Genomic DNA, 20473 nt, shown 5'->3' with positions numbered 1-20473 from the left:
GGCATTTAATAATGTATTAGTGAATTTAATACTTCATGGAAGAAAGAGAAGGCATAAGGGAAGCACTTGAAGTCCTATTTTAAATGCAAAGGTTGTTTGTAAGTTAAAGATTTCTTACTAGTGGTCTAGTTGTGAGCTGGCTGCTTTCTGAAAAGTATGGGCAAGCCAGGGAAAGTGTGATCTGGGTATTCCTTTGGACAGATACAAAGCATGTGTGCTGATCTGTACCTGCAAAGGCTCTATAAAAATGCTTGCAGAATGTTATGCTAATTCACCAGGAGTGTGTTTAGATCACCTCACTTTTAGAGTTACCTTTATTTGTATAAACCTGCAAAGCATACACTTTTCTTGCTGAGTTTTTCTCCATTAATTTTTTGTGGAATAACTGATGTGATTGCTCTTCCTTTTTTTAAATTTATTTTAAAATTCATTAGTAAGCCAGGAGCTTTCTGCCAATTAGAGCAAAGGTGTAATCACAGTTGTAATGAACGAGAGTAGCACTCCTTGACTTCAGTTTGGCCAGGGTACCACCTTCAAGATGAAGTTTGTGACCACAGCACAGCTGGGGATAAATATTGCTGGAAATCTAATTTCAGTTTATCATCTTTAGCAGAGAAGCAGCTGAATTAATGAGTAGCTTGGAAGAGGTAGAGAGGGTAGCAGTTGATGATGAAGGGTATTGTTTGGTAACCGCAGAGGAAATGTTTTAATTATATTTAATGCCTAAACTGTTATGTGTGGCTAATATTTGTAACAGTCTAAACTAAGAAGGCTTGGAAAAGTGACTCAAAGCCCAGCAGAGCTATACCTTTGGTTGTGTTACTTGCATGATATAACCTTGTCTGTAAAGTTTCTGATTTTCTCAGACTTGTTCTTGAGAATTTAATGTAGAACTTTTCATTTGTTATGGGTCAAATATTTATTTTTAATAGCAATATGCTGTTGTAGACTAATAGTGATATTGCAGAGTCTAAGTAACTTCTATAGAAATTCAGGTGCCAAGGCCCAGTGGTCATCAGATATATTTGTCTGTCCAGGAGCAGACAGCATTTCTGAGGAGCAAAACCCCCTGTTGTGGGTTTGCACGCAAGCAGGTAGAGGATGTTCTGCCTAAAAACCCTTGCATTATTTTCTTCACTGTTTTTGAAGAGGTGAGGGGTAAAGATCTTGTGAAAAGAGGTCCATGTACATCATGGTAGTGCAAGGTTGCATGATGACTAAAGGTTGTTCTTTAGACAATTATAAATATTCTGAAATTGAGTCTTTGCTCTCTGGAACCACATTAGGGAGATAAAATGCCTATCCCTTTTAGGGTTCAAGAAGCAGAATAAAAAGTTTCTGTTCAAAGGAGAGAAAAGTGGCCTAGTAGTCTTTGTCAGTCAATTTTGCAAGTTTTAGCAAAAATACCTGGTTTAGTTAGAGCAGTAGACTCTAAAGGTGGATAATTACTAGTAAATGACTTTCTCATTTACATAGCTTTGAAACTGAGCTGAGCCATTCTGTGATGGAGAAGATCCTATTTCTAAAGGAATAGCTGTTATTTTTACATAGACATATGTAATGATAATGCATAATAACACAAAATACCCAGCATAGCACATATTAACTTGACAGGTTATAGATGAGTATTATATAAATGTCATGTTTTTCCCTTCTATTGCTGAGTTGTTCCAGATCCTGAATAATCTGAAGATCAAAAACTTGCTGTAGAAGTGGTACAGAATGGCAATGTGTTTCTGTGCACCAGGGAACGTAAGAGAGCTCTACAGCAATTGCAAAAGCAAAATAAAGTAGATTTATATATTTATTTTCTGTCATTTAGACATACGCACTGGGCTTGGCAGTATGGAAAAGGGTGTTCCCTTTGAGTTACTGTCACAAGGTGTTGAATAACAGTGTGAGGCTCACAGGTGGCCGTGTCCGAGGCTGGCTCAGCAGGGAGTGCGTGGCTTTGGGAGCCGCCTTCCTGCCAAGGAAACCGCATGGGTTGGTCGTGGTGCCGAGTCCTCACGTAGCATCTTCTGAGTAATGCTTTGGAGTTTCCCAGCTGGCCAGGAGCTGTTATCCCAGCGTGCAGATCAGGCTGTACCTTCAGGTTTTCCTGTGTTTGCTGTGGCTGGGATGTAGCAGGGATTTTGTTCCTGTGCTCAGGAAACACGGTGGCTGCTGTCCCCGAGGGATTTGCTGCTGCAGCTGGAGCATCCCTGCAACTCCATCTTGCTTTTGGCATAATGTTGAGTCCAGCTTGAGGTGTTGATTCTCATCTTGGACATCTCAGTGGACTGAAACTAGAATTTAAAAAACTAAATGAATAATGAAGGCCAAATCCCATCATTTTGTTGTTGTGTCATGCTGGAGCTTGTACAGTAAAGAGGAGATGAGAATAAGAATGTGTAAGAAGTTGAGCTTTCACTGTGTCCATTTGGGGACTTTGGAGTAAATTCCCAGCTTGTTTCTGCTTCTTTTGTCATAGCTTTGGGGTATGTTTACTAAATACTGGATTCTTTTCTTACACAAACACAGTGCCTTAATGATGTGCAGTTCCATAAATTCCTTACTCCATTGCACACATTTGTCCCCTCTGTGGAAGGAGTGAGAGAGCAAACAGTTGGGATGTGTAGCATGTTACTGGAAAATGTTGGGAGACTTGTGGCAAATTAGCATAAAGTAGAATATGTTGCTGACTCAATTTATACTGCCAAATGAGAAGAGAATGGAAATAATGTTTTCAGGGTTCAATTAAACTCTTCTCAATGTATAAACAGGACTATAGGAATGTATATTTTATATGTATGTATATTATTTAAGCTAATAAATCTGAATATTTTAAAATATGAGCCTGAGCTCTTAGACAGTGGGTTATGTATGTAGAACAGCTCTCACATAATTATTTGTTTCACTCGGGAATGAATTCCTGTAACTTCTGGGATAAATTAGTGGGTCAGTATCAAGCAAAGCAGCAATTCTGGCACTTGCTGTGAACCTGCTTGAATAAGAATTATGAGTTGGGTTTCCTGTGCTCTTGGTTCAAGCTTTTTTGCAAGTGTCTGGGCATTTCAGTATAAATTTCATAGAGCAGCTCTGTAGTTGAAGCAAAATGAATATTGCATATTTTATTTGGACAGATGGCAGTTTCAGAGCACTTACTAAGCAAGATACAAGTTTTGCATTCTTACAGGAAGCATGTACAGATGTATAATTTTATCATTATTTCATTATGTACTTAATGCACTGAAGAAATGAATTGCAATGCAAATCCTGGACTGCCTTGTGACTGCATTTAGGGTGGAAGTTAACTGTAAGATTGCTGTGATGTGTTTGTTCTTATATTTATAATATCATCATTCTTATATTTAATGATCATTACAGAGCACAGGCCTCTCATGTCATGCAGAAAAAAAATTGTGATCTGGTAAGAATCTTATCAAAAGAAAGACATTAATCCTCTTAAGGATTCTTCTGTCTTAGGTCAGGAGGCCATCATGGGGCTTTTGCAAACATTTTTTTCTTAGTCCTGGAAGTTGTAAACATTTTAAATTTTTTGCCATCTAAGAAACCTGGAAACAGTGTCCTGTTCATTATAAATAGTTGGTCCTGCCATAATATTACCATTAATTTCCAATGAAAAAAAAATTGTACACATTGTAGCAAGATAAAGCTGCAGCTGCAATGTAATCAATCATTCTCTCTAAAATTAACAGAAAACAAGTATGAGATAAGATATTTGAGCATAGCATGACAAAGTTGAAATAATGAGCGAAGACTTGGTGTTTTTATTGATGTTTTGGGTTCTAGTGCTCTACTAAGAACTTGGGGATGGATGAATGATGACAGGGTCCTAGAGACCACCTAGGCAATTAAAAATACATTAAAAAGCACCTTGAAGAACTGTTAGAGGTTTTAAAGAAAATTTCCATGGAGCATTAAGCTACCATTGTGCAGCTTTCCTCTATATTGGATGTTTGAGAAATCCCTTGGAAAATGGGATGTTTGTTTACATGGTGTTCCTGCCTCTGCTCTTTGGGATGTGATTTAGGGTAGAGAAGCTGAGCACGTAGGTGAGTTCAGCTTACTTTGCATTTGCTTTACCTGTAGCTTTTGCTATTCAAATGTCTACAGAAAAACCTGACTTTAATTCTGGTGTGCAGCTCCTTCTGTTAAGGGCTGAAAGGAGCCTGTGGAGGGCTCTGCACTGGAGGTACCACCAGCTAGAGCTGAGCAAAGGTGGAAGGAATAACACTTAGTGACTAATCCTGGAGCCTCACAAAACCCAGCTGCAAGGATTTCCCATGGCGAGTCAGGCTTGTGTTTGTAACCAAGCATGGTGCTAAAATTTGGGAGCTCTTCTGAGTTTGTGAATATTTTGATTCTTACACTAAGAATGTTCTAACAGCTCTGGGAGTTGCAAAGCATGAGCTGAGTGTATTGTGTTTTAGTGTTGTTTCCCAGCTTTGGTTTTTTTAATACATCTGGCTAAATTAAAAGGTTAATGTCAGAAATAAACCAGAAGCAATAAATCATCTAAAAAAACAAACAAAAAACTAAACTGAAAGATGCTTATGTGTATATAATGTAGAATTTAGAAAAGAAATAGTGGGGATTTTTTTATATCTTTTTTCTTTCTTTTAATAAAGAACATTTACAATCTATTGAGCTTTTTTTCCCCTTCTTGGAGAAGACATTGAAAAGTAACACCTAAGTGTTTAATGTGTAATGCTGGATGGTATTAGGCAGAAGTGTGTGGCAAAAGTATCCTGATAACTTTTTCACTACCTCGGGTCAGTGTTTTCAAGTGACAGGACAGACATTGGCACAAGCTGTTTCTGGTGACTGTTCAGCAAACTCGGTGACTTTGGCTGAGTGAAGGGTAGCTTGTACTTGAAAGTGCAATTGAGTAAAAACCTATTTAAAACAACTGGCATGAGTTTTCTGAGCCAGTGTAAAAGAAACTTGAGTCAGTCCAAGAAACTAGCCACAGTAACTCTCAGTGTTTCAGCAAAGTATTTTTGTCTTCTTTTGGAACTTTATGCTGTGTGTTCAATTTAGAGACTTGAAATAATATTTATGTGTATTGTTGCCACCTTCTTGTTTTCCTCAAAAAATAAAATAAACTACTAATAATAGTTTTTGAAATGTTAGTAAAAACTGGGGGGGAGAGAGTGAGAGCAACCTACAAAACCTTCGATCAGCCTGTGGCAAAAATGTAAGTGTTAATTTGATGTCTAGGCAAACTCACCCCAAGTAATGTAATTGGATATATTAAAGATGTCAGAGTATCAAGAACCTCCAGATATGTGTCTGCTTAATCAAATCTAGCCCATAACCGCTAACTCCTTCATTCTTGTTTTGCTTAACCACTTTGAGGTTTTTTTCCTTTTAAAATATTCTGCTTTAATTGTGTACATATTCTCCAAACGTTTTTCCCCTCCATCTTCCAAGTCTCCGGCTCTACCTCATTCTCTCTCTCCTGATCTTTTAATAATTTATGTTGTTTCCCTACCTTCTTTAACTTCCCTCTGTCTACCTTTTTACTTCCCTCTGTCTAATAATATTCACAGCCTCTTTGTCATTCTTCCATCTCTGCTGAAATTTTTTGGCATGCTCATCTATTTGCTGTTTTTCCATCAATTTTGCTCTGAAATCTTGTTATTTGAATCCTTTTCCTTACCTTCTCTTTTACCTTCTTTGACCTGGTTCATATTTGGCTTGAATGGATGTGCATGTAAACCAGGTAAATGTTGACTGTCTTTGGTTTATTTCATTAAACTCATCCCAGTTCTTGAAGAACTAATGGGGTGATGTTGAAAATGTTGTCAGTTTACCTAAAAATGAAGGTATTGCTGCTTGATTATGAAGAGACATGGTTCTGCTGAGTGGTGATTATCAGTCCAAGCGTAAGGGATGCTGTATAGACCAAATATTTAATAAGTCTATTTTTGTGGGACACCAGTTGGTGTACCAAAATACCCTGTCAGTCTTGTCTTCCATTAATTGCTCAGGAATTCTCACTATCCACCATGTATTTCCTTGATTACATATCATTATCCGAGATGTTTGATGAAACTCTTTCATAACAGATTCCTTGTGTAGGTCAGTGATGAGTGAGAGCACCCAAACTTGTAAAACCTCAGGTCCCTTGGAATCTCTCCTCACTCGAGGGTGCACATCATCAGTGCCAATTTGCACTAATACAGACCTTTTGCAGCCACTGTTCATGGACTAACGTTTTATGGCTCATAAATAGCTTTGACAACCAGGCTTGTTGTCTTGGTTCACTTCCAGGTTGAAATATGTTCACAGCACAGGCATCATTCGTGAGAATGAACAAGGGTTGGTCACAGGTTAATGAACCATAGCCCAAAGGAGTCTTTTCCTTGGAACTTTGCTGTGGCTCTGGATTGAGCTGTATGAAAATGAAGAGAAATTAAATTAAATTATTGTCTGCACTGTGCCTGCTGTGGAAGTAGGCAAAAGGTTCAGCTGAAACTTCATAATGTGTAGAAGTATAATTTTGAAAAATATTGTTTATTAAATTATTTTTATTGTCAATTTGTAGCCCTTCACCCATGTATTATTCTATTGAGGTACCACATACATGAGTAAAGGCAGAATTTTGATTAATATATCTACATTACAAAATTTGGGTAGTTTATATGACTAAGAATACATCTGTTAAGGAGTAGCCTGTATTGTTTGTAATGCTGCCCCATCTGCACTCAAGGCACTCAAATGATATGTTAGGTCTACACTGAGTTTATAATACCCACTCCAGTAAATGATGTTGGTTGAATATCTCTGAAAATATTGGGGAGTATTGTAAGCAGTGGAGGCATTTGTGGATCCTGGATCCTGTGGAACTACCCAGGAGACTCTCACTTAGTGAGAGTTTACTCAGTTTGAGTGGGGTCAAATTTATGGCCAGGGAAGTAATTCTCAATTTTGTGACAGATTAGCTGAAGAGGCAGTGATTATCAGGAAATGGGTGGATTATGTCCTGTGTTGCATTTCTAATCCTGCAGTTTGAATGTGCTAGAAATGGTATGGTAATGTTGTGCTTTTTCTTTCTGAGTGTTTTCACTCAGGAAAGTCAGCTTGAGTTTGCCCCACTGTATTTATTGCTGTGTGAATAATTGTATTAGTTAGATTTTACGTATTTGGAACACAGTGCCTAACTGCTGCCCTGCCTGTATAATTATTAAGTCTAGAGAATGGGTTGGGAAAACAGCTTTGAGAAAAGCACCTCTTATAAATGAATGATTAGTGACTTGGCAAAGCATTCATAATATTGACAGCCAGTTAGGAAAATTAAATCAATTCAATCAGGATAGTGATTATTTTTCTCAAGAGGTGTTTGTGTTAGAAAAAGAGGGCAAACATTTGTACTTCTTGGAATGTTAAGACCAATATTCTGCTGTGAAAAGTGACCTATAGACTCGTGGTTGTTCTGTATTTCAGGAGTGTAACTTAGGGAAAGCTCTGAGCTGGGTGTCACTAGACCTTCTCTTGAAGTCAGCTTCTCAAAGAAAACCAAAAGGCTTTCAAATTCAGATGTGCCAGTTTTATTGGAATGAAGACTAGGAAAGTACCTTCTTCCATAATAAAATCTTCATAGTGATTTGTGAGGGTTAGCTGTAGCAGAGTTTTATGCACCACTGCCCTCTTTGTGCAGGTAGGTCTTGATGCAGTGCTTGCTTGTATTTAATGTGATTTGGTGATTGGTAGGAAGGCAGGAGCGGTTTGGGAGATTTTTTGTCACAAGGAGATTTTGTTTAACTAGAAAAAGAATTGTGCTAAGTTTACTTAGTAACTGGAAGATAAAGTTGAAGAAGAGTTGAGGAACTTTTTTGCTATTAAGTCGAAAGGGAAAGTTGAAATTTTGTAACTTAATTGAAAGAGGAAACAATCTCAGAAGTGGATTGAATGCAGAGTTCTCAGATATTATAAGGAAGTTCTTAAAATTAATGTGAATAAAAATGCTACTATTAGTCTCTCTTCCCCATTTTGGACTTTGGTTTTAGTATGTATTTTTATTTTTTGTGTTTAATGTGGTGTTTGCTTTTTCTATCATACAAGAAAATGATGCTAATTCTCTATGCAAATGTCATCTTCATGCTAATAAATACCAGTAATGTATATACTGGAAGCAATACTTATTCTGAAAGCATTTGGATTTTAATGATTCATAAATGTCCTGATATGTGGGTGAAGGGTAACATGTGTGAGCATCCTCTAGTTCTGCTTTAATACTTCATAGATAATCTGCATATTTTGTCTTGTTTCATTCTGATTTTTACTGCCCTATGTCTGCAGTCCCATAGCTTTTCCTCACAGTTGCCATGCTGCTTTGAGCAGCTCAATCCCTCCCTACACCTTCACTTCTTCACTTCCCAGCACTGCATCCTTCCTTGCAAAATTACAGGCAGGAGTGGATCAGGGAGCTGATCCAGGTCCTCCCCCTTGCTGGTTGTTCACGTAGCAGGAGAGGAGAGCCAGAGCTCACTTCCCTGCATGCAGTTTCTCTGGTGCATAGTTTGTTTCCTATAATCCAAAATGAGTTACTTGTAAATGACTTTAATTAAAACGTGAATGTAATATAAACGTTAATATGTTTTTATGGATGTTAGAGACTTGCAATAAAAGTGTGCCATCAGGCTTTTGTCTTCAGTTGACAAAAGGATGCAGAAAGCAGAGACTAATGAGAAGGGATGGGCTGGTTGGATTAGGATTATTTTGGGAAAAGGCTATTAAGAGAGAAACAGAATTGCTTTAGCCATTTTAGTATTTCAGCCCTTGCAGTAAAAAGTGTCGATCCATGTCTAAAAAAATATTATAGCACTTCCTGTCAGGTTTTCTGATAACTTTATAAAAACTGGAGTTTAAAGCTTTGATTCTGTCTTGATAATCAGCATTCAGATGTACTGGTACATGCTTTCACTAAGCCGATTTCCTTTGAGTCTGTGAATACTCACTGTATTTCAAAAGCTCTGAACAGTTTTAAATGGCTGAAGAGAAAACTGACAAGCCTGAAAATTAAATTGTAGCAAAGACCTGAAAATGAGGGGAGTTCTTACAGCCATCCAAACAGAAATTTATCTTGCTTTAAATTTTGGTTTTAATAAATGTATACGCCTCTGTGTATTTGACATAAATCACACATGCCACTTACTAGTGTCACTTTGATTTTATTTTATAGGTTATTAAAGTATTATGTGTATTTACACAGATTTATTAGAGCGGTTGCTCAATTTTCTGTTCTTTTATGTGAAAGTAGATGCAATGGTAATACTGCAGGTTATTAAATTTTGGGACCTAAATGTGTAGCTGTGTATTAGCATGGGAGTAAAAATGCATTGAAAGCTCTGAGTATCTGCTGAGAAGAAAAGGATTTGCTGTCTTTCCTCAGCCAAATGTGAACATCTGTAAGGAACTGTGTGTTTTATTCCAAGCTGCTGCATTAAGGAGTTCAGGAGTTCTGCTGTGGGGCCTGTAGGTATGTGCCCCAAATTCCAGAAAAAGAACCCCCCCACCCCAGAATCTCAAACCAGCTAATGCCATGGTCTGTGTGGGAAGGCTGGGAACATGGAATACTGATTTTATTTATTTGTACCACCCTTTTCTTGTCTTAGGACCCCCTAATTTTCCAAGCATGTTTACTCTCATATACTTCCCCTGTTTCCATGTACAAAAAACCTCTGGCATTAGGTGTTAGCCTGTTCCCAAGGCACCCTAAATTCCCAGGAACATTGAGAAAAATTACTGAGTGAAGCTTCTTAGGGTTGCATTCCCTAGTGTGAGTGGCAACTTGCTTAATAAAAAGAAAAGCAGATATGACCAGAACAATTGGTTTGTGGGGTTTTATTCTGTGGGGCTTTGAGGTTTTTTTGTTGTTTGTTTGGAGGTTTTTTGGTTGGCTGTGGTTAGGTTTTTCTTAGCTTCCCCTATGGTTAATATGGCCTGTTGATGTAGTCAGACTGGCATGAATTTCGTGAAGGGTTTTAGAGTGGTTTTTCTTGAGAAGAATGTAATTATATTTTTTGTTTTGTTCCCACACCTCCAGATACTTAACTGGAGAAAGAAAAAGAAAACAAACTTTTATGACTTATTTTAATGCATTAATAATTTAAAAATTTTTATTTAATATGAACCCTGCTTAAAATGAGTGTAGTCTTGAGTCATATATATGAGTCTGGTTTTAATTTGTGCTGAATTGTATCCTAATGGATTCCACTTGATTTCAGCCTGTTTTTCTTTAACTATAATGTCCTTGTTGGTGAAAACAAACATGTTCAAGTCATGTAGAACAGTGCAACCAAAACCCCATTATGGTCCTGTAGCAACATAGATAGTACTGATACCTTTTAAATATTTTCAAGGTCTGTGGTGGATTAGAGGTGTAATAAAGAAGAAAGAGTGTAAGTCTTAAAAATAAAGCTTTTGAAAATTAACCAATTGCACTTTCTTTATCTTTTTTTCAGCCTGTGTATAAATCTGTCTTTGGAAAAAAATTTTCATCATTTAATTGTTGCTTACTTGTTAATAGCAGTGAATTCTGAAATCCATTAATCTCTCTGTTATTTGAAGGCAGGTAGTCAAGAGAGCAGTCACAGAACTCTGTTTCCCCAGGCCCTTTGTGTCCTGTAGGTCTGCAACCTTAGAAAGGTCGTGTATAGAAATAATCTTTTTTGTTGTGGGTGAAGGCTAATGAGTTTCACTCTCTCCTTGGCTCATCTTAGGTTTCAGCTCTGCCTCCTCTGAGGTGTTTGAATGTGTGAGAGAGACCTGGCCAGTGGATTGGCTTCAGGGTGCCTGTTTTGGGACCTTCAGTATTCCAGAGGTGTTTGTGGAGGATTCTTCTCCTGTGTAGATTCCCTACAGAATTCTGTCACTACTTCAGTGCTGTAAACAAAAACAGGTTGAGCAAACTGTTGCATCTTTATTTGTACTGCAATCCGTGTACTGCAATTCTTTTTAGTGTTTAAGCACTGGTTTTAATTAAATTGAAGCACTGTGTTCAAGCAAAACAGATTTGTGGTACTTAAGCCTTAAAACTACTTAGAAGTATCATACAATTAAGTATTCCTTACTATGACTTACTCTTGTGTCAGCAATGAGAAGTTCCATCTTCCATCCATCCAGACTGACCTTTTAGAAGTCCAGGTTTTAAGAAATAAACATAAATTCTTTACTATTAAAGCTTTTGATAAAATGAGCTCAGGAAGGTCAACCAATGGATTTTGCTGCTGAGCCAGTCATTGGTGCCTTAAATAAAACTAGGTATTTCAAAGTGCTCCCTAGTTTGAGGACAGACCTTCAGAGTAAAAATGTGGATATCATCTCTGCAGCTTTCTGCTATTGCTGTCCTCTTGTGTAAATGAAGTTGCCTATGTATTCTTTTGATGCATTTCGTAAAGTAACCAACAACTAAGAACTTGACATTCCTTTTATTATTGTATTAAGTCTTTTCATTTGCTGGGAATTAAGAAAACAGAGCAAAAGTAGTGAGTTCTGCTAACTGTGTTGGTCAAGCACATACTATTTTTTGTGAAAATGTTTCCATGGATACATGTTACGTGTTCACAGTACAGTAAAAAAATCCTCACTGTATTTCAATGAAATTGATTTTGCTATGGGAAATGTCAATGTAGGGATAATGATTGAAACCCAAAACTTGTTTGTGGAATTATGGTCTAGCTGTATATTCATATATGTGTATTAATATATATTCATACAGAATTATAAATGATGTGGTGTTTTTAGAAATACAAATTAATCAAGCTTGATGTGTTTGACAGTTCTTTCATCATTCTTTGGAGTTGAAGTTAACAGTGGTAAATACCAGCTTCCAGTCAAAGTAGTTGTTTATTGTACAATTAAGTCTCGAGTGCTGATGTGTTTCCATTCTCTACTTCAGCCTGGACTTCAGTTCTTGGTGAACTTTATTTTCCTCATAGCAGTTGATGATTAAATTCCTTCTACAATACGTTCAAGATCTCAAGCACACAATAGCAATACAGTTCCTGTAAGTGGTTCATTTGTTAATCTGAGCTCTGTTTTACAAGAATTGTATGAATGCTGCTTTCCTTTGAAATTGATCTTCAAAAAGAAATCCTGTTTTGTATAATAAGATGCCAGACTCACAAAGATTTCCTTTCTTGTTTCATAGACGTTCCATCTTCAGAGCAGCCTGAACTGTTCCTAAAGAAACTTCAACAGTGCTGTGTCATTTTTGACTTCATGGACACGCTTTCAGACCTTAAAATGAAAGAATACAAGCGCTCCACTCTTAATGAACTGGTGGACTACATTACAATAAGCAGAGGCTGTTTGACAGAGCAGACTTACCCTGAAGTAGTTAGAATGGTGAGTTCTTTCTTTCTCATGGTCTCTTTTTAAATCCACTTGCACTTCCAGTTACACACTGTGGGCGAAATTGAACCCTGGAGTAGGTGGATTAAATGATGCCTTTGGCTTGGATTTGCTAATAGGCATTGCTTGGGGATAATTCTCCAAAGAAGAAATTATTAATTTTTTATATATTTTTAATGAAAGTCAAGTAGATTATGATTATTATAGTGTCACAAATGCATGAAAGGAAACCTGGATTGTTTCCTAATAGAGAAAGCCAGTAGTCATTAAATTAGAGTTCCTTATGTTTCCTCCAATCTATTTTCCCTCTCCTCCCAGTATAAATAATGGAATAATTTTTGCAAATTTCTTATCTTTCTTTGAACTTTTTCCAAGCTCTTGGCTGTCTGCTTTAGGTAGAGATACCTTGAAGTATGCATGGATAATAATATTGAAATAATAAATGCTAAAAATGTTGTATATGGTTGTTGTGATAATTTCCTGGTTGGGTTATGTGGATTCATTGCAGGTGCTGTTGGAGTGAGCAAGATTGCTCAACTATAAAGCCATATTTTGTATGTATAAATTGCTAAATAATAGTGTTTTCATTGTAAAAATGGAAACAGCACCAGATGCTGTATGGTGAAGAATATTCATTGCAACTGACAAAATCAATCACTGCTTTAATAGGTTTGTTCTGTGCTACTGAACAGAACCCTTATAACCTGTTCTCTAAATGAGAGAGCAATTAATTAAATATAGATTTGGTCTTGACAGTTTCCTAACAGTACTGTGTGATTGTGGAATCTACTTGCTATGTGCTGCAAGAAGAAAAACATGAATAGTTTTTGCATTGCATTGTGTATGCTCCTTGCTTCTTTTCTGACACACAGATACATGCTGTGTTGCTTGTCTGTAATACTCTTAAAAATAGCTGTAAATTGTGACAGAACCATCAAGAAGTTAATTATGAAGGAAAAAGCCAGAATTGAGGGTATATGAAAAAAATCTTAATATGGCTTCTTTGTGTGTATGTATTGTCAGAAAGCCTATCATTATGAGATCAGATTCTTTCCCTTCTCTCGCACCCTCTCTTTCCCCCTTCTGCACTGGACCAGTCTTGTGAATGAGCTGCTTGCTGTGTTATTTCAGAATTTGAACTTATGCACCATTCAAATACCAGGCAGAATACAGAATGACTTTTTTTTTTTTTCTCAATTCTTCTGCTGGTGCTGCACTGTAGTATTTAAATGGTTTGCTAATGTTAGTTTAATCTAATGTGTACCCCTTGTGATGCACGAAGTATAGCACAGCCTTTGCCTAGACAGGATGTTGATGCACAGGTAACTTCAATAAAATGAGGGATTTTTCTGTGTGTAGCAGATGCCTCCAAACTCATCCTCCCCAGAGGATTTGCTAATTTTTTTTTTAGCATTTCTGTTACTGAGGTTGTATTCTTGCATTGACTTTCCTTATGGTAGTTTACTGCAGCAACATCTCTTGAATAAAAGCTCTGCAAGTTAGTGTTGCATTAGCTTGGGCCCCAGGAAGCAAGAAGAATTTGATTTGTAATTGTTTATGAGGTTAAATTTGAATAATAAATAATAATCTATGAAACAATGTGATCTTGAACAGTAAAGTAAAACCCCTTTGGTATCATGTCCTACTGTCCCTGCAGTCACTTTGTATTTGAATCATGTATTGATTCACACAACAGTTTTTAACTTAAGCAAATGATGTATTGCCTAAGGAGTTTGAAAAGCATGGTTTTGAATAATTTCCTTAAATATAGTCTGTATATGGAGGAGTTATTGGAAATAAAGATAGAGCCTGAATATTTCCAGTGGATTTCATAGATATTTACTAATGGTGCTTAGGAAATTCCAGTTTCACCTTAGATCCTTTTTGATAGAAATCTGTTCTGTCATCTTTTCCTTTCATTGCATCATGCCCTTCTTCATTCTGCTTTCTTCTACTTTGCATTTGTGGTGCTGAACTCAGTCTGTTTCCTCTTCAGTGCTGGGATACTGAAGCAGGGGAGGACTGTGAATATTCTCACGCCCTGTGTCTGCCTATCCAGTGGCCCCTGACTGCCCAAACCTGATTTTATTTATTTTTTTTTTTTTACAAGGAAAAAGATACCTAAGTATTTAAGGAAGCAAACATGATTTTTCCCTAAAGAATTTCCTGAGAAAATTTTAAGTAAATGTAATTGTAAATTGTAATTTAGATTTTGGATGAAACTCTAGCCTGCAACAGCCACCTGAGCTTTGGTGAGGGTATAAGCAGTTGAAAGCTGGACTCCCCTGATTATTCCTGTCACAAGCAGTGGTATTCTTGGTGCATGTCCAGCTGGAAAACCACTTTGGTGGTTGTATTCCATGGGTGCAGGATGCAGTGCTGTGATTCGGAATTTGTGTGAGTGAGCCCATAGCAGGTGCATGAATGATTCCTGTCAGTGGTCCCAAGAAATGCTGCTGCAGTGTTTCTGCTAAACCACATCACCAGGGCTTTTGAGGCTTACAGGTGTTTTGTTTTTTGCAGATAGACTGTCTAGTAAAAGTGCTGTTTTTTCCTGATAGTCTTTGTCTATAAAAGCAAGACTTCTTCATCACTTTGAGAACAGTTACACAGGCCCTAGAGGGAAAGGTAGTTCTTCTAATATTATATAGATTAAGTTTTCAGCACATACTGCCTGGTGAAGAGATGGCATTAATCACTTTGTACTGTAGCACTTTTTTTAAGTATAACTTCTTTGCAGTAAGAACATGTTCTTGTTTCAGGCATTTTTTTTGCCCATAATCATACACTGAGACAGACTTAAATATGCACAATGGACTTCATCACTGCAGCTACCACCTTCATGTGCTTTTGGGGATTTTCACCAAAGTCTCCAGCTGTGTTCACAAGGGAGCTGTCACATTGACAGTCTCAGACCTGTCATGATAGTGAAGAAAACACCAGTACCTATGTCCTGACCAAATTAGCATCCCGACTGCCTGCCTACCACAATTGTCATGGGAGTGTTTTGATTGAAAGACCAGGATCTTAAAACTAATCAAAACAGAGCGCAGTTGTTCTGTGTCCCTTTGAAAGATTTCTACCCTGTTATGCTTAGTGTTTATGAATCTAAGAATTAATATTTCCTGCTTGTCCCTTTGGGCTACTGTGATTTGGAGGTGAAGGAAAAAAAAAAGTTCTATTGTGAGTTTTAACATCATCCAGGAGCAGGAGGGAAAAAAAGGGCATACCAGTCTAAAACTGATATTTTTAAAGTTAATACTAAAGTCAGTCTAATAGTCATAGAGAAGGATAAATAGCTAAAATGTTTTCTCATCTATATCACCTATGTTCAATAAAGTAATATCTCTGGAAGTAACTTTTTGTGTTTTAAGGTTTTATAATGTATGTATGTGTTAATGATCTCTGTTAGTGACACAAAAGATGTTTGGCTCTAGATATATTTGGCTAAGAAAAAATTGCCAGTAGAATTCTTCAGAAGAGCTGAGATTTTTAATTGCTTCTAAAATATAAGGAGTTGAAAAAGTAATTTGTGGCAGCTAGATAACTTAGAGATGTTTTTCATGCTGACCATCTAAAATTTATGCCATTAAAAGCTTTATCCATGCTTGTAACATCACATGTTTTCATCTTCTCTTGAGCATGTGATACGATGTTGTATATAGCTAAATGTGAAACCACTTGGCTGTTTGTCAACCTGTGTGCAAATCTGCTTCCTTAAATCACTCTCTATAGCTTGATACAGTGTCTGGAATGTTATTTGCTATTCAAAAAAATAAAATAAGCCAGAATCTCCTAATGACCACCAAAGCAAGTTGCAGAGGCCTCATCCGTGTCATCAATATCAGTTGATGGGGAGGACAGTTGGGATTTGTGGTAATGGCCATGAGCTGAACAGATTTATTCAGGAGGGTATTGCTCAGTGTGCTTCCCTGCAGTTTGATGTGTTGTTCAGAGGGGCAAATGACATTCTTTAGAATTAGGCAAGTCTTAGGAAAAATGGCCTTGCCAATTAAGCCACACTCTGCTAAGAAGGAAATGCCAGTAATATGACTTTATGAGCCAATAATTAGACACTTAATCCAAAATTTATTCCTGTCTGAGCAAAATGTGGAGTCTTAAACTAATGGTACTGAATTTTGCTGGTAGATTAAGCAGTGGTAGTTGAACGAAATAAATGTTTGTTTTTATCTGTGGTATCCTGAAGGGTGTATGTGGTAGAACTGTTTGTGTTTTATGGATGTTAAGACATAGATTGAGGAAACTGATCCATTTTATTTAAAAAATGGATGAAAAAAATTGACAAGCTGTTAAACTGAGAAGTCTGGGTGAATCTCTTTGTTGGGGAGCAACCTTTCAGCTCTCCTGCTTGCTTCTTTAGAAATTGCAGACCTGAGCCCTGACGTTTATGCGACATCAGTGTGTGTTTGCCAGCCCACAGGAGATGGGCAATGAAACTCTCTTCAGATACATCTTTTCGAATGGAGTGGTGATACTTTGTTCTCTTTTCTAAGTGCTGAAATGCCTCTGGCTTCCCATTGTCATCTTTATCTTTTCTGTAATGGCAAATTGAGTAAAATAGGAATGTAATTTCTATACAGCCCAAGTGAGACATCATAGGAGATGTCATGTAGTGTAGAAGCCGTGTGAAGCAACACAGGGAAAGAAACTTGGTCAAATCAATACCCAAATAAACACAAAAAATTCATTTTAAAGGTCAGATTCTGGTTTGGCTTTGTTTTTTTTTTCTCCTCTTTTTTCTACTGACATAAATCTGGAAAGATTGCATTAGTTTTTACTGGAGGTTTGTCTCAACAGATGTGAGGGCAGAGTCTGTTCAGGAGTTTGTTTGTGACAGACCCGTTAAACATAAAGAATATCTTGCTAAGCCATGATTTTTTTTAGTATGTTGAAGAACCTATTTTTAGGAAGTGTTCTAGCTGTTAGACTTCATAGGCATTATGATTTTTATATTTTCTATAGCTTTAGCTGTGTCTTGTGACTAAGTATGACATCTTCAGAGTTTCTGTATTAAAATGTTCATGGATAGAGATTTTTCTGCAGGTCCACCTATGTTCAGTCTTACCTTTTTGATTTAACAAAAAACCTGTGTGTATGTTCCTGTTGCTTCTTGCATTAGATTTCAAAATATAATACTGAGTGTCATTTTGAGTTTAAGGGAAATTAATGAAATCTTATACTCTCACCAGAGTTGACAAATCATATCCCTTTCTATATAAATTCAGGAATTCTGTAAAATATTAGGAATCAATTTCTAACTTAACTTGACTCAGTGGAAGTAGAACAGATTTTGAAGCCATCTGAAATGCTGGAAGGAAAATGCAATGTCCTTTGATCCTCCCCCCCCCCCCCCCCACCCCAGGCCCCCTAAATGTTTTTTCATTAAAAATTGTCATGTAGGTGCAGCCATAATGGAGCAAGCATGCTATTGTTAAAAAAAAAAACACATAAAAATCACATAATATTTTAAATTCTGTTCTTCTTTCTTTAATGTAAGGATTATCAATTCTGTAGAAGCAAGAAAAGAATCTAACTTTCATTTCTTTTATGTGTTATTTGTTTTTGATGTTTGGGATGTTTTTGATTCATCTAACAAATACTTTTGTTAGATGTTTTTGTTACTCACATTCCTTATACACCTAGCTTGTATTAAATGTACAATGCTTATTAAAAGAAGAGACTCTGATGTTTTGTGCCCTTCTCAAAAAATCAGTTGGAGGCAGCTCCTCTTGCAGCAGTTGTCCCTGATAATTTTTCTGGACAGTCTGCAATTAAATTTACCCATATCTGTTATTCCTGTGGTTGGTTATTAGTCCTTGCATCTGTCAGGCTTTATCTGAATGCCAGTGCAGTGACTAGATCTAAAGCAAAGAAATAAACTGGAAAAACACTTTCTTGTTCAAGGAACACTCAATTGAGCTGTATTTATTTATTTAAAGGACCTTTACATCCCCACACCCTCTTTTGGCTGTGTCATCTCTTAAGTACCTTTAAAGCATTTTGTCTACAGACAAGCACAGTCTTAATTTTTTTCTGAGGGGTTGTTTTCCTGAGTTTTGAATTGTGTGTTCTGTTCTTTAGTTTGGAGTCCAGGACAGCATGAGTTTTGTGATGCTGTCTGGAGTTCAAGTTCATTCATTGGCGAGCTTTCACTTGATCTCTTGCCTGTTCTAGAGGTGAGGAGCTCTTTCTGCTGGTACTGTGCTTTAAATTTGTCCAATATACTTAGCTACTACTATGCTTTTTCAGACTGTATTATAGAATTACCTAGACACACATTAAATAAATAATTCTTCCATTGAATCATCTGAGAACTTAGTTACAGGGAGATAGTGATGAATGGGGTTACTGGTAGAGTACCCAGATATAATTTGGGTCTAGGTGACCTAGAGTGGAATTGCAGAGCTCCAGTTCCCAACAGTGAGGAGAACTGTACCAGGGCTGCTGCCTGGGCTGGGGGCTGAGCTAACACTTCTAATTCAGGTACAAAGTGCTGTAACCCACTGTGGCTCTTGTTGGAGTGAACAAGATTAGAACAAAGGGTAGTGGCTTGAATTTGGAAAGGGACAGGGCCAGATTACATGTTAGGATGGAATTCTTCACTGCTAGGTTGATGAGCCACTGGCACAGGTTGCCCAGAGAAGCTGTGGCCTCCTCATCCCCGGAATTGTTTAAGGGCAGGTTGGATGGGGCTTGGAGCAACCTGGTCTAGTGGAAAGTGTCTCTACCTGTGGCAGAGCAGATTGGAATTAGATGACCTATAAGGTCCCTTCCAACCCAAATCATTCTGTGCTTCTCTGAGAAGTTTCAGGGTTTGTAAATTGGGTTTATTTTGGGCAAAGCATCCACTGCAGGAGTATAGTTACTGGGTTTTTTTAATACAAGATATCACTAGAAAGCATCTTCTCCCTCTATACACACATAATGTGGACACTGCACTTGAGCACCAGCTGTTTTGTCCTACAAACTCGCTCCTGTTGCAGTTCTGCCAAGAGAAGCATTGCCCAAGGATCTCAGGTTTGCTGCTTCCTCATCTGTATGGATGGAAGCTGCTACCACCACTGAAGTGGGTGATGGTAAGCTAACAAGTTTAGGAGCCCTGATTCAGAGCTAAATTCTTGCAGGTTATTGATTGAATTTTTAGAAGACTTAAAGGTCAAGGGAATATGAGAAGAACTGTTTTCCCCCCAGCCTGTGATCTGGATTGTTGACTGTGTTCACAATCCAATGTAGTTCATTTTGATGCAGCCAAGTCAAAAGTAATGCTGCTGGGCAAAAGAAGGCACATAATATTAAGCCCTGAAAGACTGTATTCATTCAGGCAAGCAGTGGTGCAGAAAAGAACCTGAGCATTGTGGATTGCTTATCACGAGTATCTTAATATGAATTTCTGGTACGCTGCACTGTTCAAAGTGAATGTCGATAAATTAATATGACAACATGCAGGAAAAAAGAGGGAGATGGTCTGGCTTTTTATATATACCCCAGTGCACTTGTGCACAGGTGGGAGGTCAAAGGAAGGAAGCAAAAATAATCACAGGATTAAAAACAAACAGAGAAACCAACAACTGCCTGGGTTTAGGAGCTTTGTTTTTCCATTTAACGACACAGAGGTTGAGAGTTGTCATGCCTATATAAAAATACCTATCTATAGATAGACACATACTGCATATGCAAATATATATACAGGTGTAAAAGAGATCTGGTGGTTTAACAAGAGCCAACAGGGTATCAGGCAGATTCAACCTTGAGATCAGCAACAGTGCTGTAGCTAAATTAGTAGTGAAACTTTAGGAAAAGAGAGCTGATGGGACAGTTTATAATCCTTTAAGATAAAATTAGATACTACATTTTGTAAGATGTTCTTTAGTCAAACTCCTGGGAACAATTCATTGGGTATTATAGAGAGATTATAGCTGAGTGACTGCAGTCGTTGCTTCAGGCTCTAGAATATGTAAATCTGTAAACGATATTAAAAAGCTCCACATATGCAGATAGGTTTCAGAAGGACAAGCCCAGTGTCTTTTCCAGGGGCCAGTGTTGTCTCCAGGTTAGAATGGCTTCATGTTATGACTTAATTACATTT

General features: G+C 37.4%; 1 protein-coding gene across 2 annotated transcripts in view; it reads left to right on the top strand.

The window, feature by feature from the left end:
• PPP2R5E (protein phosphatase 2 regulatory subunit B'epsilon) overlaps positions 1-20473 on the top strand; it is a 72738-nt gene that overhangs the window by 28026 nt on the left and 24239 nt on the right. For both annotated transcript variants that reach the window (XM_021554519.3, XM_021554518.3), the window contains exon 3: positions 12164-12360. In XM_021554519.3, coding sequence (XP_021410194.1) covers positions 12164-12360 — 197 coding nt within the window. The remainder of the gene's footprint in view (positions 1-12163; positions 12361-20473) is intronic.

This window comes from Lonchura striata, chromosome 6 (assembly GCF_046129695.1).
Source record: "Lonchura striata isolate bLonStr1 chromosome 6, bLonStr1.mat, whole genome shotgun sequence".
NCBI lineage: Eukaryota > Metazoa > Chordata > Aves > Passeriformes > Estrildidae > Lonchura > Lonchura striata.
Note: the sequence above shows the minus strand (reverse complement) of the source record. Positions and strands in the feature narration are given on the sequence as shown.